At 38.1% G+C, this 25,875-nt stretch overlaps 1 protein-coding gene across 5 annotated transcripts in view; it reads left to right on the forward strand.

Moving 5' to 3' along the window:
• STXBP6 (syntaxin binding protein 6) overlaps positions 1–8,345 on the forward strand; it is a 94,917-nt gene extending 86,572 nt beyond the window's left edge. For all 5 annotated transcript variants that reach the window (XM_053981219.1, XM_053981220.1, XM_053981221.1 and 2 more), the window contains exons 5-6: positions 3,989–4,146; positions 5,259–8,345. In XM_053981219.1, coding sequence (XP_053837194.1) covers positions 3,989–4,146; positions 5,259–5,282 — 182 coding nt within the window. In that variant the 3' untranslated portion in view covers positions 5,283–8,345. The remainder of the gene's footprint in view (positions 1–3,988; positions 4,147–5,258) is intronic.
• Positions 8,346–25,875: the final 17,530 nt, after the last annotated feature.

The raw sequence follows: 25,875 nt of genomic DNA on the forward strand, positions 1-25,875 counted from the left end.
AGGTTTTGCAGGTTGTAGATTATTTATTCATAGGAGTGATTGTCCAATATGTCCAGTGCAAGTGTTGCTATTCCAGCAGTGATACTAATACAGGGATGAGGCATAGTCAGTCATACCAGCAACCACCTACACATGCTCTAGAAATACACTGATGAAATTCCATAGACAACGGACATGTGGGTTTCTGAGTTGCTCATAGATGAGAGCAGATTTTTTTTTATTATTGTTTTACTGACATTCCATTGGTAAGGATACTCCAGAAGTAGTTCTTCAGAACAGTCTCAGAATAGCAGCTTCTCTGCAAGTCACTGCTCATGAGAAAATACAGCAGATCTTACCTGGAGTAAACACAATATTGTGTTAGCTAGAGGGCAAAACAGTTACTGCCACTGTGCCAAACTTTCAAGTTCATTCTTCTTTGTTGAAAATAATGTGGAGAAATAGATACCAGTATTTGGCCAGAAATCTACAAACAGTTTTAGGAGTATAGAAAATAAAGAATATTTTTAGGAGTATAGAAAATGAAAAATATTTTTGTTCTGTGGTTTCCTATTGACATGACAGAAGGTTAGCAATATGTTAAAATCTGCTCCCCAACACATTTTAAGACTTTGGAAGATGCTTAGTTTTATAAGTTTATCCATGTAGCCTGCTTTCCTTGAATTCAGCAGAGGCTTTGTGATGTTGTAAAAAACAGATTTAATTCAGTGTTGGGAGCTTTTAAAACTCTTGTCCTAGAGAACTAACACTATACAAAAGGCCAAAGCCATTAGATCACACCACCAAAAAAGGAAAACTATTTCCAGTGTGGTGTTGCTCAGTACATGTGTTTATTGGAAAAGCTACCAAAACAGAAGCCAAGATAATAATCTCCTTAAAAAAATGATGAACAAAATAGCAATTGACTGAAAAATTTCAAATTAAGAAAGTGTGCAGGATGTAAAGTTGTTTGGTTTTACAATCAAACTCCTCAGGTTCTGAACGGAGATCACTTGAAAAGATTAATTTCTGTCTCTGCAAAGTTCCAGCTCACAGTATTGTTAGATATTAATCTCTTCAACAAGAATGCCAGCTATTATATTCCTTTTCTAAATGCAACAATAGAACAAAACCCCAAACCTGTAGCAGTTCGACATCTACTTTTTTTTTTTTTTTTAACTCCTGATGTGCAAAATGTAAAAATATTGGTATTTAGGAAGCCAAAAAAGTTATTTTTTTTGCTATTTCTCATATTGACTCATCATCTGTGAGTCACTTTGTGTAGGTTCTTAAGTGTCTCCCTCACCTCCATAATATAATACTTGAGTTTTAGTTTAATAAAATTGTAAGGCAGTTTTCCTTATCTCAGGAATTCCTGCGTATGTAGCTTGTACCATGCTCCACAGGCTACTCAGGGCAGCTTTTAGTTTCACTATTCATTGTTTGTTTTGCCTTTCTAAGGAAAGGATTATTATTTGAAAATTGTGTCTGAAAGGATTGTTCTTTTTTCTAATGAAACTGTGTGCTAGTTTCAGCTGTGTTAATTTTTTTCACAGTGGCTGGTACGGGGCAATGTGATAGATGTGTGCTGAACATGGAGTTGATAATATGGAGATGTTTTTGTTATTGCTGAGTTGGGCTTGCACAGAACCAAGGCCTTCTCTGCTTTTTGTACTGGCCATGCTGGTGAGGAAGTTGGCCCTGCATGGGAGGTTGAGAGGATGAGACACAGCTTGGACAGGTGACCAAAAGGATAATCCCGACCATATGGCATGATGCTCAGTACATAAAGTGAGAGGAAGAAGGAGGAAGGGGAGGAAGTTTGGGGTAATCACGTTTGTTTTCATGAGGAACTATTACTGTGTGATGGGTGCCTGCTGTCCTGGAGATGGCTGAACCCCTGCCTGCCAATGGGAAGGAGTGAATTAACTCCTTGTTTTACTTTACTTTAGTGCATAGCTTTTGCTTTCTCTATTATTATTAAACTGTCTGTATCTCACCCCATCTGTTTTCTAATTTTTGCCTTTCTAGTTCTCTCCCTGGTCCTACTGGTGGGATATGGTGGCCTGGGGTCCCAGGGGTCCATCCGGCCCCCCGGGCAGCTGCCGCCGTAGGTATCCCGGATAGCACTGTGCAGATGAGGCGCAGCCTGTCTGGCCCCCCCGGCTAGCTCCGAGCCACAGGTGACTTTAGCGAGCAATTCTGGAGTGATTCCAGCTCTACTGAGTTCAGCTCTCAGTGATTTCAGCTCTGTGCTCGCAAAGTGCCTTGGCAGACACAGGGATGGAGAGAGGAGAGGCTGTGTGAAGTTCTGCAGAGATGTCTTTATTGGCAGCTTCTGCAAAGGGTTCCAGTGACAGCTCTTCCCCTGAACTGGGCAGAGGTGAGGGTTTAAGTAGGCTACTGGGGGATTGGAAATTGTCCAATGGCCAGGGTCAAGAAGAATACGACCTATAGCCTTAAAAAGAGATAACAGGGGTCTGATGTGCAGAAGAGGGGCAGCTCTGGTCCACTCATCATGACTCTGCATTTCTTATCTTAGGTGAGTGACCACCATGGAGGCCTTAGAGGGCCTCTGACTGCTACAGTGGGAGAGTGAGCAAGAGGCTGTGTGGTGCTTGGTTGCTGGCTAGGGCTAAACTCCAACAAAGTAGTAGCGAAATAGCCCTTTAAATTAATGTTTGGGTTTGGTTTTTTTAACCCGAGAATATTTTTGAAGTAGGTTCACTTCTCAGATAAAAGTAGTTTGTGTCTGTTTTCACTTGTCTTTGTATGTTAATAAGAAAAACAGACTGTAACAGCAGATTTGCTGTAGTGCTCTCTTTGACTGTGTTGAATTTGTTTCATACCTTTACCAGAATAATTCATTTAAGAGCATTATATATTTGGTTTTAATGCTGTGGGAAAAAATGAGAACAGCCAGAACAACCAGGAGATCAAGTCCAGCCAACATGGATTTATGAGAGGAAGGTGCTGCTTGACTTCCTGATATCCTTATATGAAAAAGTGACTTGTTCAGTAGATGAGGGGAAAGCTGTGGATGTTGTTTATCTAGACTCAGTAGAGTGCTTGACACTGTCTACCACAGCATCCTCCTAGATCAGCTGGCTGCTTGTGACTTGGATGGCTGGACTCTTTGATGGATAAAAATGTGGGTAGATGTCCAGGCCCAGAGAGTTGTGGTGAATGGAACTAAATCCACTTGGTGACCCATCGCTAGCAGTGTTATCCCGGGCTCAGTTTTGGTGCCAATCCTGTTTAACATCTTTACTGATGATCTGGATGTAGAGATTGAGGGCACCCTCAGTAGATTTACAGATCATACTAAGATGGGTGGGAGTATTGACCTCTCGAGGGAAGGAAGGTTCTACAGAGGGATCTGGACAGACTCAGTCAGTGGGCTAAGGACAGTGGCATGAGGTTCACTAAGGCCAAGTGTCAAGTCCTGCACTTGCATCGCAGCAATCCCAGGCAGCGCTACAGGCTGGGGCAAGAGTGGCTGTCCAGCAGAAAGGGGCCTGGGGGTGCTGGTCAGCAGAGGCTCAGTGGGAGCCAGCACTGCACCCAGGTGGCCAAGAAGGCTGGTGGCATCTTGGTCCGTGTCAGCAATTGTGTGGCCAGCAGGACCAGGGAAGTGACCATCCCTCTGCACTCAGCACTGATAAGGCCACACCTCGAATGCCACATTTGAGTTTTGGGCCCCTCACTTTAAAAACAGCATTGAAGCACTGGAGTGTGTCCAGTGAAGGGCAACAAGGCTCATGAGAGATCTAGAGAACTTGTCTTTTGAGGAAAGCTGAGGGAGCTGGACTTGTTTAGTCTTGTTTAGTCTTGAGGAGGCTCAGGGGAGATTTCATCACTCTCTACAGCCACCTCAAGAGAGATTATAGTGAAGTGAGGCCAGTCCAGATAGCACACCAGCTCTAGAACAGTATAAATTAAATTAATTGTATTTAGTGCAAAGCATATATATACTTGAGTGCTGTAATGGCTTCTTTTGGTGTTGCAGGAAACAGCATACTTCATTCAGCAGCAGACAGTGTGACAAGTGCAGTACAGAAGGCAAGTCAGGCCTTGAATGAGCGTGGTGAAAGGCTAGGTCGTGCAGAAGAAAAGACAGAAGAGCTGAAAAACAGTGCTCAGCAGTTCGCAGAAACTGCACATAAGGTAAGATTTTAGCAGGATAAGGCTCAGTAGGTTGAAGTCAGACATTTGGCTGTCAGAGTTTTTATGAAAGCATGTATCTATACTTAGTTGTATAAAGGCTTGAACTTAGCTCAGGGTATGTATCAAATCCTCTTTGTGGCACCTTCTTTGCCTCTAAAAAATCCCTTCCATTTGTTGGTGACTGCACGAACAGGATCTCAAACTTACAAATTCTGTATAATAAAAACTTCTCAGAATTGCCTGCCAATGACACAAAAAAAAAATCTGTTTGAGGGAAGAAAAAAAAGTATTGGTTTAAGTTGTTTCATGCTGAAATGCAATTCTAGTATATCACTATAAACATTAATTTCTTTAAAAAGAATATTTGCAACCATATCCTTGAGTATCAAAGGTTTATGTCAGTTTAGTTTGAGTCATTTCTTGGTCATCATTTCACCGGTAGCAAATGAGTGAATTTTAACTGCCCCTACCAGTTCTGTTTTCTAGATGATATCCCAGAGGAAATTATTATCTACAGATAGCAATCTTTTATTATATGGAACCTAACCTTAAGCTCTCTGCTTGGTTTGCAAAGTCTGTCTACACATTTTATACAGGTTTTAACTCACTTCATCTCTTTCTTTCTTCTCCCTCTCATTCCCAGTTAAGTGCATTTTTGAATTATTTGAAATGGAAATAATTGGTAATCACGGAGGTGGAAAGGCAATCAGTCCTTTATTTTTCATCATTATGTAGTGGCAGAGCTCCTAAATAGGTGTTCTGAATTACTTCTCTGGAATTTCTGATTGTAGTTAATAATCAAAATCATTGGGTCAAAATTACTGTTGTTCTAAGCATGTCTTTGTTTCTGGTGTCTTGCTCTAGCCTTCCTCACAGATAGCAAAATAATGGAATACTAGGAAACATAGCTGGGAAAGAGATAAATCCTGTGTCCTCAGCATGGCAGAGAGGCTTTGCCTGTGTGTCCCAGGAAGGGGAATGACTGAATATCCCTAGGCGTCTTTTGAAGAATTTGTCTTACAAACTTTTCTTATCCAGACTAGCCACATTAGGTTGATCAGCTGTCGTTCTTGGTGATATCTCTTTAATTAATTTTTTTCTTTCTTTTTCAGCTTGCCATGAAGCACAAATGCTGAGATACTGCCCAAAGCTGAAATCTTCTCAAGAGAAGCTGAAAAGGCTACGATCAGCAACTTTTACAGGAGATTCAGTCTTCTGTGTGCTTTTTCCTTCCCGTTCAGTGGAGATGCGTTCTTTCAGTTTCTGTGCAGGAAAAAGTGTTGCGTTTCTACTTTTCTGACTTCCTTTTGTTCCTCTTTTTTAATATTGCTACACAGTCCTGCGGTACTTCCTACCTGTATTTCAGTTGTTACAGGAGTGAAAGTAGACATTGAAAAGGACCAAATGACAAGCTGATCAGGATTAAAATAGTAATATTCTTTCATGGTTGTACAAAAAAAAAAGATTGAACTGATTGTGGACATGTGTGTGGAAATAAAATCCAAAGAAGGGGTATAATTTTCTTCATTTAATGTAGCATCAGCAGAATGTGAATGAATGTTAGAATTAAACATCTGGGGTTGTAGCTATAGTGGAGGACAAACTGCTTTGTCCTGGGAAACAGAAAACAATTGTTTCTTCTAATGTAGGAAAGTGTTGCATGTGCACCAGCATTCAGAAATGCATATCTGAATTTCATTCATATCAGCATTTTACATATTCCTGTGTTCACTTTCAGACTGATTATTTGAAGAGTATACTGAAACCTAGAGAATGTATGCTTGAGGTTTCAAAATAGAGGAAAAAAGTAATTTTTACATCTATACGCACATAGCTGTGCCTCAAACACAATCTATAATTTAGCAGTCTTGATATAAAATAGCATTTCTTTATACCTGTGATTGTGTGGCTAAAGGCCCATTAAAATGAGAATGCAAAGGCCTGGGAAGATGAGAGTGCACTATTTTCAAGACATCTGTTTTTCATAAATTCTCCAGTTTTTGGAACACTTCAAAAATGTGTCAGATTTTAATGACTTGTGTGATAGCAAGTTGTCTGATTTTTAATATAGAGGCTTTCAAAAAAGCATGTCTTGGTACATTAGAATCAACTTCTAGTTTGAGTCTCAGCTTTCAATGTTATCACTGGAAGGATGATTCTACTTCATCTGTATTCATTATATACAATATATGCACTGTATTTCTCTTACAAAAATAAGTAGGTTACCTTTTTCCTTCACAGCTGTTTCCTTAACATTTTTAAGATGGTCTAATGTGCTTCAAGAATGAAAAGGAAAAAAAAAAGAGAAAAAGATGTTGCTTTTTTTCTTTTTTTAAACCAGTAAGCTAGAAAATAAATCCTTGCAGAAGGTACAACCTTCATCTTCTGAAAATCCCTGCTCTTCATTTTTGCCCTCATCTTACCAGAGAAAAGCTGGCATTATGTGAATGTACTGTATTCATTGCAGAATATGATTTTTGCATTATTAATGACATAACACTCTAAAATCCTCAGAGCAGTGCTTGCAAGAGAGATAAAAACTACTGTAGTAATTGAGAATATTTTACTTACTGCAAGCTGAAATAACTGAAAATTTCATGGAAATGCCCATTTCATAAAAAGATGCTTGCCTTTAGGAAAGTATTCTCATTTGAACTAAGGACACTGTCTAGTTAGCTAATTGCATTCCAACTTAACATCTGTTTTGTGGTTTTTTTTTTTTTTCCTGTAATTTAAACAGTTTTGTATGAAGCTTTTTATTTAATATCACACAGGGGGTTGAGAGAATGGGTCATTTGTGTAGTACCATAGGATCATTTAGCTCTATTTGGCACTAGCTCCAACAGTTACCAAATCTAGCACCTACTGAAAGGGAATTTGACCACTTTGGTTATAAATCAGAAGAGGTTCATTAACAACACAAGTTCTGAACAGTATGTTGAGCTATGTGTAAGTAATGCTTGTCCTGGAAATGTCTGAATGCTACTGTAATGACTGGCTATTTCTGCAGTTAACCAGGAAAAAAGTATCTGTTTTTTAAACAGAAATTAAACTTCTGCTAGATACAAAATTTTAGGCTATTTTTTTTTAACATGGATTATAAATCAGTCAGGGAGTACATTTATGACCATATAGCTATCTTCTTGTCATATTTTCCATTCTTTTAAAACTATATTCTGCTGCTAAGCTCACAAGTCTTTCTCTCGAGAGAAGGTGCTGTAATCAAGCCAGTCCTCTAAGCTTGCAAATAATTAGAAGAAATGTCTAAAACCCAGGTCAGATAAACCTGAAAATAATTAGTTGTCTAAATTTAGATAAAAAGGCATATATTTTTGAGTGTTTACATAAATATCAGCTGGACAGGACAAGATCATAATTGCATTGCCAAGTTCCAGACCTCTTGTGAGCTGAACTGTACTAAAACATTGGTTTAGTACCACCTGAGTTTTTCAGCATTTTGGGTTTTTTCATATCTTCCAGTTAAGTGTATTGTTTTTATCATAACTCAGGACTTTAATCCAACCATCAAAAGCCATTTACTATGGGAACTTTAGGTAACCTAAGTCTTCTGAATGAAGGAGAAGTGGTTTGCCTGTTTACTCTGTTGTTTCTGTTCATTAAACTACAAGGTTTGGTAGGTTTTAGGAAAAAGAATCAAGGTGTATAAATGTTTATCCAAAGGTAAATCTTAGAGCATTGCAGTTTCCTTCTGGAACTTAGCTTGTAGTGTATAGAACCTAGTATTATTAGATAGTCATGTACATAATATATACTATGATTCAGGTTAATGTTTCATATGAAAGAATGTATTTGTAAATTGTAACAATATTAATAGTTTCTTTATCTTTTTAAAGTTCTGAACAGAATAAAAATAATGTATTGTTAGACTTGACTGCTGTACTGCAAACTTTGTCTTTAAAGGTTACTTTTGTGTCTAGCAAAAGTTGTGTATTATGTGAAATATTAACAAAAACGTGCGCTCTTAAAACCAATCTTAAAGGTAGGTAGGTTTTGCCATGATTTGCCAGAATTGTAATATTTGCTGATATCTATTGTAAACAATTCCTTGGAAGTTCTCAAAGATGTAGAAATTATTTTGTGCCATTCTGGGGAGAGAAAAAATAAAAGTGGGACCTGCTCTCTTGACTCACTACTGGAAACCCTGATTTTTGTCATTAAATACTTTACTGTGATGAAAACTGTCTTGGGATTATTGGAGTTCTCTATTCAAAATATCAGTTGTTTTTGAGTTAGGTTTTTGTATTTCACGCTAGCAAAATTATATTGAATCTTAGCAAAACTGAATAAAAATTGTTTTCTGCTATAGTGATAAAAATTTTCACTAGAGTACTGTAATTAAAAGAAGTAGTGGAAACTAGGTTAAAGCATTTCCTGTCTAAGCAAATTCCAAAGAATAATTACCATAGGTTGAAGTTAGAACCCTACCTAAAGGCTGTGTAGGTTAAAAAGAATCCTGATAATTTACTTTGCTTTCTTTTGAAATGCTTATTTTCAAGTTGTTAATATCTTCTTTTTGCTGTATAATTTTACTGATAATTTTTTTATCAAAGCACAAGGAATTTTAATTACCCTATAAGAATAAAACTATAAAGGTAGAATTCTTCTACACACAGAGAAGCAATCCCTTGGATTCAAATGAGGTCTACTTGCACAAGAACCATATCCAGTACAAACTGACTTTGCTGCCATCTCTCTTTTCAGGCTTAAATGTGATCTCTGCAATCATAATCTCAAAAATTTCTTGTTGGCAAGTACTGGCAAAAGTTCAATTACTCTAGTTACTAGGTAAGTTTAACTTGAATTCATGCTATCCATAGATGTTGAGTATCATACATCCCCAGTGCCCAACCTGTATGAACCTCTTAGTGAAAGAAATAGATCTCTGGTGGATCAGAAGCTAATTTGATCTGGACAGCATTTTGTTGTAGATTGAACATAACTATTTGTCAGTTCTTTTCTATTGTTTTTATATGTTTATCCTATAGGATAGAAAGAAAATGTTCAGTTCATTTTTGAACATTCTTTTAGATCAATTTCACCATGTCATTTTTTTAAATTGATGTTATGACTTTCATAACTCATCAGCCTTATTTGTTGCTGTGTATAAATTAAGGAAAAGATGATAGGGCTTTGTTTGTCATCTTTGATTCATGAAAGAAGCTCAAGCATGGGTTTGCTGATTCAATATGTTAGGTTTCCTAAGTATGTTAGTATGTTCCTGAAGGGATAATATTTGACTGAGAAAATTGTTCTTCAGCTACAAGTCGTATCTGTGAAGATACAGGTACACACTATTTAAGGTAGTGAGCAGGAGTGCTGTCCAGTACTCAAAAAGGATTGCAATGTCTCAGATTAAAAATGGCTTTCTCTTATTTGAAAGTTAATCCCTCATGGAAGTGGTCAACTACCACTCGGGTAATGATATGAATTTATATTGTGGATATTCTCAGCTCAGTCAGAGAGAAAGAGAAAAGGGTTTTCTAACCAGGTGAGAGCCTGGAAAGCAGTTGGGAAAGAATGTAAATAATTCTCTAATCTATCTTGTTCACATTGTTTATAGATATGTTCTGCCACCATGCATCATTCACTGCACACCAATCGTGTGAGATGTTTTTACTCTAAGACCAATGAAATTAGTCTTCACGATGTTCTCTATATATAGAGCAGTACATTTGAAATAAATCAGAGTTCATTCTCTTTGCCTACTAACTTGGAGTCCTTGTTCCTGTCCTGCTCAACGGCGACATTATATAAACAGTAACTTCCCTAATAATTTCAAAGCATCAACTTCTACTTTTTAGCACATCATTACAGCCTGTTTTGTGTATCATTGCGGCGTTATGGTGTCTCTCCCGGCTCCGGAGCAGCCACAGTGCCCCAGAGCCGGGAGAGACACCAGAACGCCGCAAGTGGCGCCCCACATTGGGCACCACTATGCAGCGTTGCTTTGTTTTCCCCGGCCGCACGCAGCTCTTGGGAGCCCAGCTGTGGCGTAGCTTCCACGTGCTGCTCGGGTTTTCTGCCGCAGGTTCCCGGACACGGCTTCCATATCCAGGCACGTGGGCTGGCCAGCTGCTGTAACCATGCGCTAGGGATCCGGTAAAGAAGTAAGGAATTTGTCCATTTACTCCGTGCTTGGCAGGAACAGTTTATTGGTCACGCGGCACGGTTCGGTGGAAAGACGCGACCGCTCCCAGCACTCGCATGGGAGAAAATGGTGCCGGGGTTCTGGTGGTGTAGGGTTTTATGGGGGGCAGGACAAGAGGACCCACAGCCTCTTGTCCAATAGAGGCAGCTGCCGTGGTGGTGACGTCGACCACAGCAACCAACCGAGACAGGGCTGGGGCGGTTCCCAGGTCCCTGGGCTAATGGGGTTGTGGGATCGGGGTGACTGGCAGGGAACTCTCTGGACAGGACAGGGAGTGTCTGCAGGAGTGACTGGGGTAAGCTCCAATAGCACACAGCAAGGAGCGAACCACCGCGGGGAGGGGAAAACACAGGGGGTGCGCGGGATTTCAGAACTTGGCTATCTAACATAAATTAAAAACCCCTAATCTAAACCCGAACCCCAGGATGCAACTCATCATCTGGAAATGCTGAATGGTATTTAATGTGTTTCATTTATATTTTTTCTATTTGAGCTGTTACTGTCTTTTTGTTTGCTGTTACCTCATGCAGTCTAAGTTGTGGCAACATTTTTTAGTGATGGTGGCTAGCTTTTTCAGGGGTTGACATGGGATTACAGGCCCAAAAAGTATTTCACTATTTATTTTTGCAATGACTGAACAAAGGTAAACTGAGTGTAAAGGTCTGTTACATGGAGGCATAGTATTATGTTAGATCTTCAGTGTTCAGGCCCAGTATCCAGAGTAGGAAAGTAACTTCGTTAACTAGGCAAGTCAGATGGCTTTAGAAGTGTAGAAAATAGATATCTAATAAAATACTAATTGATATTTCAAACAGTTTCAGAGGTTTCTGGTAGCTAAAAGGGTGATAACTTACACAGAGGACTTGAAGCCTGTATTGTGTTGAAATTCTGTTGGTGCTAACGAGGGGGAAACAGTTTTCATTTGTGTCAAGTATTCTTTCCTGGAGAGAAGAGAAAGAAAATGTGGTAAAAAAAAAAAAAAATGATAAAACATTGATAGTGTTTCATACTGTATTGAAAACAAATTCTTCAAACTGTGCAACTAACAATAATCATCATGCTGGTTTGCAGCCAAAGCAGTTGGGGTGTTTTCTTATTTCAGAAAGAATAGACATAGGAGAGCTTTCTTTGCTTTGGCATGATCCTGAAACTAGGACTTCTGCAGAAAACACCTTTACTTGTCAGAACTATTAAGATTTTAATAAGAATCCTTTCCAAAACTTTTGCTGGTTTTATGAAAAATAGCATTTGGAAACATTTATTTGTTTCTGTGAGAAAACATAGAATAAGGAAACATAAAAGAGAAGGCTATGAGATTTAACAATAGATTGCTGCATTTATTTGAGGATTGTAAGAGACTAGTCAAAAGTGTCACACTATTACTTTTTAGCAATAAGGGAGTGTAAGCACTGTTCATGCTGCCAATCTCCCTGAACCTGAGGAGAGGTTGTGAAAGATGAGGGACAGATTGCAGACTTCTGCATCACCAGGCAAGCAAGTCAGAGGAGGTGATGAGAGTCCCAGGGAAGAAGAGAAACGTACCCCTTACTTGGGAAGACACTGCCGTCACTCCCAGTGTGTGTCTTCCCCCCACTTCTCCCAGCTTTATATGTTGAGCACACAACTGCATGGTGTAGAATTATCCCTCTGGTCAGCTGGGGTCAGGTGTCCTGCCTGTGTCCCCTCCCACTTTTTTGTTTAACCTCAGCCTCTTTGAGGGTGGTACAAGAAACAGAAATATGCAAGGCCTGTTCAGTAATAACTAAAACATCCTTCAATTATTAGCACTCTTTCCAGCACAGATTTAAAACACAGCCCCTTACTTGCTTCTGTGAAGAAAACTATACCAGCAAAAGCAGCAGACTGTTTAGTGTTTTCTCACAAATGGATAAAGAACCATTTGCAATTTTAGCAGCAATTTTCTTCAGGACAGTTCTGAGGTGTTTTAAACCTACATAGAGAGAAATGTGAGCGCCCTTGATCTTTTATCTTACCTGTTCTTTTCTGGTGCTTCCCTATGTGCATTTGTTCAGTATTTGAGATAAGCTGAAAACAGGTCTGTTAAAAGTCAGAGCAATGAAACTGCATGACAGGTATTATTCTTCACTGAGGCCATGAACAATTGCAGAGCTTCCAGTGTCTGAGTGAAATAATAGCTGTAGATATAGGATCATTTGTAAGATAGATGGCTGAGAATGGTACCATTTATCTACCAGGCAAGGTTTCACAACTTTTGGCATCCATTCTTGCCAAAAGCATCATTAATGGTTAGCTATTTGCTAATTACCTAAACTTAGAAGATGTTAGATTAAAATCCCTTTTTATGTTTTTTTTTTTTTTTTTTTCACGTCTATTCTAGATGATAATCTCTGCAATGACACTGAAAAGGGAAGGGGAGGTGGGAACAAAGAGGTTATGTGTTTATATTCATTAACTGGGTAGGCTTCATAGAATCTGTTCCTCTGTCTAGTACAGTACATGTGCAAGGTTATCTGTGGCTTCCTTTAATACCCCAACTGTCCTACCTAGTTCCCACTTTTGAATAAACTTCAATATTCAGTGTCGTGTTTTTGTCATATTGCTCACTTGAAAGTATTTCATCCTAAGAGGTGGCTCCACAGCTGAGCTATCAGGATTTCTAAGGCCAGCATGAAGTACGATCTTTAGTGTTTGCTCTTTGGTGTTTGAATAGCTCCTCTTGCATTATTTATTAACTGCAGATTGTTGCTGTTTGTAGATGAAGATGTAGGCATGTACTGCACATGAAATGAGGATACTTCACATCACAAGGGCAAATTTGTAGTGAAGGTGTTTCAGCATGTCTGAAAAATTTAGGATAAGATTTTGCAGTCAGAAATTCAGAGTGCTGGATCACCAACTGAAGTGTTTCTTCCTTATTCTTTCAAAAGTCTTTTTTTCCGAAGTCTGTGATGAAGCTGTAATAAATGATACTAAGTATTTATCTTAAATGTAGCGGGTTTCACCCTACAAGAATTCAGAGAGAAATACCAAATTTCTTTCATATAGGTATAAAATAAGCCCTGGAAGTAAGTAATTTACAGTAAATTAATGGAGCAGAGTAGAGTTGAGATCTGAGAATATAAACCTGAGTTTCTCCAGTCTTAATAGAAAATTTCAGGATTATAATGGAAATACTTCTAGTTTCTTGATTTGTTAAAAAAATTAGATACAAAAGTATGCTTCTCTCTGTCTTGCTTTCACCCTCTTAGCAACCAAGCATTATGCAGCCACTCAATCCTCCTCCAGTGAGACTGGGAGAGAATCTGAAGAACAAAAGTTAGAAAACTGTGGGTTGATATAGAGACAGTTTAATAGATGAAGTAAAAACCAAGCACACAAGCAATGCAAGAAAGGAATCACTCCAAATCACTCCAAATGTCCCCGCCTCCTCCTTCTTCCCCTGGCTTTATATGCTGAGTGTGGCACCATATGGTCTGGAATGTCCCTTTAGTCAGTTGGGGTCACCTGTCCCAGCTGTGTCTCCTCCCAGCCTCCCATGCACCCCCAGCCCCCTCACCAGCTTGGCAGTATGAGAAGCAGAAAAGGCCTTGGCTTTAAGCCCTGCTCAGCAATAAAAAAAACACCTCTAATTTATCAACCTTGTGTTTAGCACAAATCCAAAACACAGCCGTACACTAACCATTGTCAAGGAAATCAACTCTACCCCAGCCAAAACCAACAAATTCACAGACATTTTTTCATCCTGCTCTAGCAGTATAGTATCCTTCATGGCATGCAGTATATGCTGTTTGCAAGGATCAATCTGTTGTTGTAAAACATATCTGGAGAAAAAGAGGCATGAAAGGAAAGCTGAGAAAAAGCAACAATAAAATCTCATTGCTCCTCTACTTGGATTTTGCACTGCAAGAGCAAAAGTCAGCTTTCAGGCTGAATGCCTTTGTATCAATGAAAGAAGCCAGTTTAAGGCATTTCAGGGAATGCTGTGTGTGTATGCCTCTTGTCACAGGCTTCAGCAGCTGTGAGGAAAAAATGTCTATTGCCTTGTGCTCAAACAGTTCTCTGACATTCTCTGATTTAGTCTAAGGACAAAAGGATCTCTGTGTCAAAGACACACAGTGCTTAGTCAGTGTCAGCTTCCATTAAACTGCCATTTTGAAACGCGTAAACCCTCCCTCCTAAAAGCATGGGAAAATTAATTCAAGGAAAAGGAAATACACCGTAATAAAGCATCAGAATCACTCATATTCTACAATGGTATTTGCTATAGGAATTCATACTACAAAAAGTATTTCAGGTAGTCAAACTTGAGCAGTTTTCTCATCTCAGCAGAATGAAATTAAAACATACTTCACAGTATTTTCTGTCCCTTCATTTGGAATTTAGAAATCAAGCATTGTGATTTTCAGTTGAAAGGTATATTACAAAAGAACAATGTGATACAAATAGGATGAAAGTACTCATAAAAACAAGACTTACCACTACCCATGTATGTGACCCATAGGGGAGTCATGTGGTGAACACTGGAGGCAATAGAAACACCAGTCATGCTAACGAAATGAGGATAGACTGGGCCACCTTGAACATAAATGGGCAACAGAACTCAGCATTTCAGGATGTGAAAAATATGTTATTTGTGGCTGTCATGAAGGGAATGATCAAGGCATTCATGTAGAATGCATGATCTTATGGAATTTAAGAGAAGTTATGAACAGAAAAGTAGGGAGACTTTGTTTTTTAACACCAGTTTGGCTGTCTCTAATTACCAGCATAGGTAACTTCATTTTAAGATATGCTCATAATGGCTTTAACTCAGCCATTTTCAAGTGTAATGCTCAAAGCAACTTTTCCATTCCTAATCAAATGCTAATGTAATAGAGCTTAGTTTAACCCAAATGAAAAGCAAACAGATGTCCTAATTTTCCTTCTAAATAGTCAGAAAATACAAGAAGCTGTTAATTGGTCATCCCTTCCACATGAAAGATCTTAGCAGTGTTGACAGTTTAATATTTTACCAGCTCTGCTAAGATTTCTTGTCCTGTAGGAGGGTTGAATAAAAGCTTCTAGTATCTGCTTCCAGATACTAGTTTTCACATCTGGAATTTTTCAGTTTTGAGATTTTTTTTTTTTAATATTACTACTAAAATAATATAAAGTCTGTGTCTCTATTTTGTTATTATGAAGCATAATTTTTTCTATCTGAAATACACTATCATGGATTTAGGGAATGACAGCTTGTGCTATGAGCTGCAATGACTTGTCAAACCAATGTAATGTTGTCAAGTTTTAATCAAACACTTTATACTGGTAAATATTAATTCCTCTCTTAGTAGAACTTGTATTAAAATCTGTCATACCTTTTACATTCCAAGGATTGTAAATCAACAGAGTAGCATTTTGCCAGACAGTCAGTGATTCCCCAAGTCAAACTGCAAAGGCAGCTACTTGTGCCAGGGGAACCTAGGAATCTCTCCAAATAAAATAGCTTCAGGAGTTTTCTTGCTAAATCAATGTAAAACATTGATGGAAATGCTTAGGGAATGGTAGTAATAAGGTCTTTTATTTTTTTTAATTGAAGAGAAGGGTTGGCTGGAATCTCTAGAGAGCACAGGGCAGGGGCTTTCTAGAGGTTATGATAGGTAAGGGTTGTTTGTATAGTCATAAATTCCCTAGGCAATTTCTGTGCCCCAGCTTCAGCTCTGATATTTTTATGAGTTGCAGCACAATACATTAAGGCGCTTCTGAATTCGATGTACAGAAAACAGCATGCTGTCCAGGAAAACTTTCAAAGATTTTATATGATATGTCTAAAACAAGACATGCAAATACAGTGTCTTTTTATGCAGTCGCACTTATTTAGAGAGAAATTCTCAGAATTTTTTTTTATTTATTGCAATGTGTGCTTAATTGGTTGGTTTTGCTGCTGCTCTTGTCTGTGCATTAAGTATATTTTGTCAATCTTCTCTGTGTGTTTTAGTAATTAAGACATAAATGTGGTGAATTTAACACTATGTCTGCTTTGAAGGACTATTTTGCTGAAGTACATGGAATTTTGTGATGGTCTTTTTTGTAGTGTTGCAAGTTCATTCAATGATATAGAAAATAACTTTCAATTTTTTAATTTGGCCTCTTAAATGTTGCAAACTACAAATACAGTACAGATTCTATAGTACAATTTTTTATTGCTGTAGGTGTTCTTAGCATGATAATTAAAATTGACTTGTGATCAAGGATACACTTGGACACCTCTGGATTTGAGATTTCAGTTTTTGGAGTGGAACTTTAGCCTGGATATAATTCTTGAGTTAGGTAACAAATAGTCCTTCTCCTCTTTTGCTTTCCCTTTGAGCTGCTGCATTCCATTTGAAAGAATGGTACCTGGCCACACAGGATGGCACTGAGCCACGTGTTTTGAAGCCCTTTTGAGATGCCCAAGGAAAAGAGCAAATGGGATAAGTGGTGTAGCACATTTTTCTTCATTGGTGACAAAGCAGAGAGATTGAGACTACCCTGCCCAATATGATAAATTGTGTTATTTAGTACTTCTTTGAAAAGCTTGAAAAGTTAATATTGTTTATGTCTCAAAAATGTGAGTTACAGGAAGTAGAAACCAAGAAGTAGATTATTTCTGAGATCACCATAGAATGGCTTGTGAAGCATAGGTAAAGAATGAAAGACAGAATAAAGAAAAAAAAGCAGGTCTTTCTGTTCTGGGATTAAGATCTGAAAAGTGAGAGGTTTCCAAATTGTGATTGTTATAAGAAATTAAAAGGGGCTTGCCAGGCTTTCTGGAGCATCTGAGGAAAAGATACGAAGAAATCTACCTTCTTAACTGCAATGGTTGCTAAAGTTGGAATTCTAATGTCCATTTAAAATCAGAGGAATTAAAAATTAAATGTCTTGATCAACATAGCTTTGGGTCACAATAGAGTTAGACATGGCAATGCATGCACTGGATCAACTTACCATGATCATTAGCCTCTGCAGGCACAGCTGTTACTTTCCATTTCAAATAAATTACATCTTTACTGATTTCCAAACAGAACAATGCTGCAACAACACTGGCATGAGGGAGCCTCTCTTTGGATGTTTAGTGGGTTTTTTTCTGTTTGGATAGGTGTTGCATCCTGGGATTGGGTTCTAGGGGTTCTTGTTTGTGCTAGCTAGCTGAGTCCTGTGTACCCCCACGCTTCCCCCGTGTTGTTCCCCCCCGCGGTTTCGGGCCCCATGCTGCCTGCTGCCAGATCTTCCCCCTCTGCCGCCCCTGTAACCACCCCCCCCATCCGGCCCCGGGAAACCCCGTGCCTGCCACCCCAAGCCACACGATCCCGCTCAGCCCAAGGCTCGGTGCCCACCCCTGCGGGGTTCTCTGGTTGGTCGCTGTTGTGGCATCACCGCCACAGCAGCCGCCCCTATGGGCCGGCAGGCCATGGATCCTCTCGCCCCGCCCCTCCATAAAATCCTACCCCACCTGCGCCCAGGCGCCATTTTCTCCCATGTGAGTGCCGGGAGCAGTCGCATCCTTCCATTGAACCGCGCCATGTGACCAATAAACCGTTCCTGCCAAGCACGGAGTAAATGGACAAATTCCTTACCTCTTTACTGGATCCCTAGCGCACGGTAACAGCAGCTGGCCAGCGCACGCTCCCGAGACACGGAGCCGTGTCCGGGAACCCACAGCAGAAAACCCCGGCAGCACGTGAAGCTACGCCACAGTCAGGCTCCCAAGAGCTGCATGCAGCCAGGGAGAATGAAAGCTAACGCCGCAGATAGGTTTTTTTTCCCCATCCCCTTGCTTGTCTATTCACTTTTCTCAAACAAAATTATGTCAGTTTTTTATGTAAATGTTCATCATTTATCTCTCAAGCGCTGTCCCTGGAGTTTGGAATTGACTGCAAAACTGTACAAGTCTCACTCACACCCATCTAGTACTTCTTCCTGGCTTTTTATGGCAAAGGAAACAATTCAAAAATGCAATTCAAAGCAATTCAAGAATGGGTTTGTAGAATTTCCATTACATATGCTCATGCAACATACTCCAATACATTATATCTCTAATTTGTAATATTGCCACAATGTGACTCATTTTGCACATAAAAACCTTCTACTTTCCTGCAGAGTTTTTTAACTTGTATCCCAGTTTTTCATTTGTATCTCAGTAAGATAAATGATGAGGTCACTTGAACCAGGAAACTGAAAAATTTGAAGATTGTCTAACAAAATTAGTTCTGAAACAGTAGGTATTTGTGTATGTCACAATAAGTCTTTAGCAATCAGCTGTTGATGCACTCATCTATGAAGTCATTTTTGCTTATCATAGCGATATTAATTTTAATTGAAAAAAACTCTAAAGTCTTTAAATCTTTAAGATAAATTGTCTTAGTCTTTCTATACAATATAGGAAGGATTAGTATACAGTTAATGCATTACCAGTAAAAAAATAATGTAGAAAAAAAAAAAAGAATTTTCCTATCAGAATTTAATTTCAGATGTGTTTCTGAACTACAGTGTTTTATTAATTGATCTTTAACCTGATATAGCTGGTTGTTGGAGATAATTCACTTTTTCCTTACACATCCTTCACAAATAATGTGCCTTCTCACCTTGCTACAGTACATAACTGGTATTGATTACCTGCTCTCTGTTCAATTCAGCTTCTGTTCAGTCACATACAGGAGTTCTGACAGATTGATCAGGGCACGCAGAATGAAGTTTAAGGAGATGATAGCTCTGACCTTCAACCAAGAAGTCAATTCAAGCTGCTGTGTGAAGCATGTTCTTTGATTACCCAAGACTTTGCATTGATATTTTCTCTGACTTTAGAAATATATATTTATGGTATTTATGAATGTTTCTATGAAACACACTAAACAAAGGTACACAAAAGAGTGTTAATTGTGCCTGGACAAAAAGAAAAACCACCCCCAAACAACAATAACAACCAAAAAAAAAAAAAAAAAACAACCCACCAAAAAAAACCAACCAAACAAAACCAACCCCAAACAAGCCCCCTTCCCTCTCAAAAAACTAACCTTAACTTTGAATCTTTCAATTTTAGATTTTTTTTAATAATTCAGTTCCTAGAAATAATATAGTAATACAATGCTGTTATGGTTTAACCTCAGCTGGCAGCTAAATATCATGCAGCCACTCGATCATTTCCCCTTCCCTAACACACTTGGTGAGATGGGGAAGAGAATGCAAGGCTGAGCAGCAAGAAACCTCTGTGGTTTGTCTGTTACTACATGCCAATTACTGGCTGGTGCTGTATTGTTGGGAAGGATTATTCCAGCAAATTGGAAGGACAGCAGCTTGTTAAATGTACAAGAGGAGGCAGGAATATTGCTGCAATAACTGTTGCCTTTATCCAAAGAAGCCTTCATGTGCACTCAGGTTGTCTGGTTAGCCCAAAAAACAGAAGGCTGGTGAAGCTATTCAGCTTTTGCAGTTTTATTGTAGCCATATGGAAGGACCTGGGACACTGTACAGGGAATTTTGCTCAAGATCTGGTAAGCACATCAATTCTTTAAAATTACATCTTTCTAACACTCATCCAAACAGCCATGTTGTTTGCATTGAATATATTTTAAGGAGCTTGCCATGAAAGTTTGTTTTTTAACAAAGCAGAGGTAAGATTTATATGTTAAAAAGCTGTCTCATGTATTTGACCAGCAGAAAAACATATGGCTATGAAACACCATAGCTAATGCCTCACCATGACAAGAAATATGAGATAAAAACCATCTGGGGTATTAATTCCATGTGAATAAATATTTTTTTTCCTGCAGAAAGTAACAAATTTTTTCAAATAGATGCAATTTTCTCTCAAAGTAGTTCTGTTGGCTATTTTTTAACCTCTTTTGTTTGTTTTTTCTGATATCTTACCTGAGCAATAATTTAGTTTTTCTGAAACAGTTCCTTTCACCCAAGTGTATGCAACATTCAAACTATCAGTGCTGGAATATGCTGCTATTATCCTTATACCATCTCTTTTGCTTAATACAGTTTTGCTATCCTTTAATCCCCAGCATCCTCCTCTTCATCATTTCTCTTTCACTACAAAACAGACTATGAAGTTCCTATGGTTTGAGGTTTGGTTTTTGTTTTTTTTTTTTTCTCCAGGTAAAAAACTCTAAACAACTTATTGTTCACAAAGTCACAAAATCTTTTTGTTACTTTTGTTATGTAAAAGAAAAAAATTTCAATATTGCTTGTGCACTCATTCTCTCTTCCACAAAGAGAGGTCTGACATGAGTAAAGAGTTGCCTGGAACTGCAGGACAAGAAAAATTATCTGTAACATGTAAACAATGGGGAAAGTCTGAATGTATTCAAGTCATTTATTGTAGCAAAGAAAATGAGAGAATACATGATGGCTTTCAAATATATGAAAAGACAACATGAAGAACAAAAGCAATAAAGTGTTTCATAACAGATAGCTTTAGAAGCCATGGTATTACAATTCAGGAAACAGATTTAAGTTAGACAATAGAAAATATTTCTTAGTGGAGCAAATACAGTTGAATGGGCATTACTGCATTACATTTATGAAAACCAAAAATAATGGCGCTATGATTTATTTTCTCTCGGGGCAGATAACCTCAATATCCTTTTCATCCATATCATTAATGGTTCCATGACTTCTGATCTCTTTTCTATTAACTGTTCACTTAAATAGACTCCATCAAACTGGATTTCACATCATCATTATCCTTGTACTGGCTCCTCAAATGTACTCATTACATCATGTATTAAATTAAACTGTAAGTGACCTATCCTTGAGGACTGCTATAAAGTGTCAGTTCAGTACACGGCATTGTAGAAAAATCTATTGAAGTTACTACAAGCTACATCTCTCTCTCTAAGGTTTCTTGGAAATTAGGAGGAATGAAACGTATGAAGATCAAGGATGAGGGAAAAAAAATAAGATTGATTGGCTTGTCATACTTCTGAATCATCTTGTCACTGAACACTGTAAGCAGGGTCTGAAGTCCACAGTTGCCTTTAATCAAAACTGACTTGTTAAGATCTTTGTGAGTGTAACTAAACAGCTAAGTTGTAACAGTACAAAACATGGATGTGACTCCATGCCTAGCATCATTACTATGTTATTTTTCTCTACTTTCCTTATCTTACTCACACATAATAGTGAGCATGAATGTAAAAACTTCTGTAAAGCTTTTTCTGAATGTAAAAAAATCTAAAAATTCTCAGAAAGGAATTGCTAGACTGCTTTTTTGTTCACTACATATAGAACATCTAGTGTTTTAGATTGTATCTCCAAACATCAAGAGCAGAAGAAAGACATAAGAGTGAAGTGTATAAATTTCTATTAAACAGTTCTACCTTACCCTATGTGCAGTTGAATACATTATATGCTTTTAGAACTCATGTTTGAATTAGATGTTTCACATGCAATTTTGTGCATGTCAGTGTCTGATATTGCCTAGTGGGTCAAAAGTAGTGACCTAGAGATTTTGATCTACAAACTTTTCTGATGTTCATTTTTTCAGAAGCCAGTAATGATAAGGAGCATCTCAGTATGTCCCACTCCCAGCCATGTTTGATCCCTTAAATATGGGATAGTATCTCAGCTAACAGATGAGGTGAATATCCTGGTAACATTGTCAGGCCTTCAGAAGCTAAGGTACATGGCAGGGAGGAAAAATTTCCATTGCTGTTGCTTCTTATGTATCTGCTCCTTAGCCAAAGAAACTAGCTTCCTTCTGAACCTCTGATAATGTATGATAAGCCTTAGTCACTTTTAAAAGTAAATAGACAAAAATTTAAATTTTGTTCATTAAAAAATTAAAGGAAATAGACAAAATTCCAAACAATACTAGCACTATTTCTTATTTTTTTTAATTAAGATTCAGATGGCTTAAATCACAAATATAATTTTTAATGAGTAATTGTTTGTTGATTATTTTTACTAAGTCCTACAGCCATCAATCTACATCTTGTGCATTTATTTCCTACATTGTTTAATATCTAGAAGTAGTTGATGGGCAAATATATACAAGATTAACCTTGCAATTAAACATGTGGTTCTGACCTCTTATCCAATGCACCATATCTTTAACTCCTGTGAATGGAAGTAAGGGGGGTTAGTAAATGCCAAAAGATTAAATTCAATTGCTATTAGCTTTATTTTACAAAACCAAAAGTGCTCAGAAATGAGTGAATTAGTGGCTGTGATTGGTTTCTTTTCACTTTCTGAAAGAAACAAGATTAATTGTCTGGTAAGACAGTGCATTAAAGAATTATTCTTAAGTTTAAATATTTGAACTCTATGCTCTTATTTTATGCATTTTTCTTAGCTATATTTTAACATGAGAATTACTTCATTATATTTTTCAGTTTTAAATTGAAGGTCATGCTTGGTAAAGCTCTACTTTAAATCATGTCCATTAAAATGACTCCTACTGTTTTGCAAGCGATTGGAACAGTGGGTACTTTTGCTGAAATCTTTTTTTCCTCTTCCTGTTAAAATGTATCCAAAAATCAAGAGCAAAAAAATTGTCCTTTCTACCAATGGTGTTTGAATTTAACAGGATAACACTTCAAAGCTATTTGTAGAAATATGCTTAAGGGGTTACATTTCTACCTGATGCAGCTCTGTGACTGTCAGTGAATGATTTTGTCACATAATACTTACCGAGTTCAGGGTTTCTGGATTTTTACTTGTCATTGGTAACCTGCTGTTTTCATAAAGCAGATCTTGCTTTTTGGAGAAGGTGATAATTCAAATCCGAAGGCATAAATCACCTTTGGATTTATAGGAATAAGCCCACACATTTAAATTAATTTTGTTCATGATTAAAACTACTTCCATGTTATCTTCAGTGAGTTATGTGTTTGCACTAATGTACATGAGGGGAGAATTTGGCTTAAGATGTCCTGATTAACAACTTTGTCCTCCTAGCTAACTATGCAGAAGCTGAAGACAACTCTACACTTTCTTATCTAAAATTGCAACTGATTCAGTGTAGACCAAGAAGCAAATTCTGACAGAAATGAAAGAATACATCCCTTTAAGATAGAGGTCAAAGGTTAGGCACAAAAAAATGTGACAGGTTTTCTTGCTAGCTCTCTCAGTTTCCTTTAGACTTTTCACATTCAATTTCTTAAATAATTTCACTGTAGTCTTGGATGTTAATGATGAGATATGTAGATAGCATTTAGGCAGGAGATTCAAGCTAGATTCTGACCACATTTGGTTTTTTGGGATCCCATTATGCATTTTGTAAAAGCAAGACTCTCCTCTTCAACAAGCTTGATCACAATGTATAGCCACATCCTCCCTGATCAAATTCTCATTGCAATTTTAATTGGATGTGATATTCTTTATCATAGGTAGAATAGGTTGAAAGAGATGAAATGCCTATAGCAATAAAGAAATGGTAATCTTGTTAATACATTTAAGTCAGCATTTTTGAGATGCTTTTGTGTGTATGCAAGTTTGATATAAATATGCAGATAATATGCACATGTGCATATCTATATGTGTACATAGACCCTAAATTTGCAAGATCAGGCTTTTGATAGTTAGAAAGAGCCAGTCTGTTTATGTACTATCAAACTGTAATTAACTTTCTTAGGTTTATGGTTCAGTATTTGCAGTCACGTCACCAACTTTTCTCCACAGATCTCTGGCTTAGTTCCAGGCATGATTGTATTGCAGATATAACTGTGGAATTTTCATCCATCTTTTAGGCCTTTTAGATACAGTGGCTGAAGAATGAGAAAAGATGACTGCAGGGTTCAGGCAGGTAATGATTTCCTTGGGGAATGGGTTTCTGTCCCTGTTATTTCATCTGATGTGAGTGTGATTCTGTCCCTATTTAATCCAATGCATTTCTTTCTAATGCCTCAAGGTTCACTTTTCCGAGTATACACCGATACAGCTGCCCTTCAACCACAGTGAGTATTAGAAAATGTTATGATGCTCAAAAACTGAGGTCCCATAAATTTTCCAATTCATGAACCTAAAAGTAATAATGTGGGGGCTTTTTTAGTCTACAAATAAAGTGGGAAATATTGTTTCCCACCCTAGTAAGTGCTCTGAAAAATCAATACTACTTGAGAAGGACTTGGACTATATTCAGGGATAAACACCACAGAGAAATCGTAGCCAAACTCATCATTCACTGTTCAGAATAGTTTGGATGATGGATCACATACAAAGTAGGGACTGACAGCCTAAACACGACATTAAAAACAAAACCAAAAATTGCTGCTTTGTTGTTTCCTTACATGCAGCTAAATGCCAAATAGTAAATGTGCATTATGAAAAGCATAAAATATCACAGATCTGCAGGGAAATACTTCTTGCAGTAATATGTGGTTTCTGGAAAGTTTAGTAGCAGAAAAGTCATTTAGTCATTTTTTTTTCTTTGGGGCTGGTTTTGGATTAAAACCTCAAGGAGATTTGACAATTTGTGCTCACAGCCCAGAAAGCCAACAGCATCCTGGGCTGCATTCAAAGCAGCGTGCCCAGCAGTGTGAGGGAGGGGATTCTGCCCCTCTGCTCCACTCTTGTGAATCCTACCCGGAGTGCTGCATCCATCTCTGGAGCCTCCAACACAAGAAAGACATTGATCTATTGGAACAAGTCCAGAGAAGGGCCACCAAGTTGATTACAAGGCTGGGGCACCTCTTCCTATGAAGACAGGCTGAGAGAGCTGGGGCTGTTCAGCCTGGAGAAGAGAAGGCTCTGGGAAGACCTTCCAGCACCTTCCAGCACCTAAAGGGGGTAACAAGAAGTCTGGAGAGGGACTTTTCACAAGGGCATGTAGCAACAGGACAGGGGGAGATGGCCTAAAGATGAAGCAGGGTTGGTTTTGATTGGGGATTAGGAAGAAATGCTTTTTTGTAAGGGTAGAGAAGTGCTGGCACACATTGCCCAGATAGACTGTTGACTCCCTATTCCTGGAAGTGTTCAAGACCAGACTGGATGGCACTCTGAGTAACCTGTCTAGTGAGAGCTGTTGCTGCCCAAGAGAGAGGGGTTGGAATTGGATGATCTTTAAGGGCCCTCCTAACCCAAACCATTCTATGATTTTTTTTTCAGACTAGTGTTGAGCTGCCAGTATACAATGAAGTCATGTATACAAGCTTTCCTTCAACCTTGGACATTGTGAAAGGCATGTTTCTCAAGGAAGGACAAAAGCATTTCATAATCACAGGTCTCTAGCAACTGGAATTTCTAGAGATGTATCAAATATTTTGAAACCAGTAATATTATTTCAATAATTAATTACAATTCTTTTTCCAAAATGCTAGACTTCTATTAGATGCTGTAAGGAAATTAGTGTAGTCAGACCTTGACAGCACAGCTGAATTCTGAAAAACACTTGTATGCATGTGCAGCTCTCATGACATTCACATGGATCAGCTTGCAGGAACTGAGAAAGCATTCTTGTATACAGACTAACATCTGTATTATTCTATACTGTTATTGTGTAATCCGTTAGGAGAACAACTAAGACTGGGTGTGTGACAATAGGTATTAAAAATGTTATTTATCATTTTCATTTTGCTTTTAGAAGTACTCACAGTGGCCAGTTAAATAAAAGAATA

Source organism: Vidua macroura, chromosome 6 (assembly GCF_024509145.1).
Source record: "Vidua macroura isolate BioBank_ID:100142 chromosome 6, ASM2450914v1, whole genome shotgun sequence".
Classification (NCBI taxonomy): domain Eukaryota; kingdom Metazoa; phylum Chordata; class Aves; order Passeriformes; family Viduidae; genus Vidua; species Vidua macroura.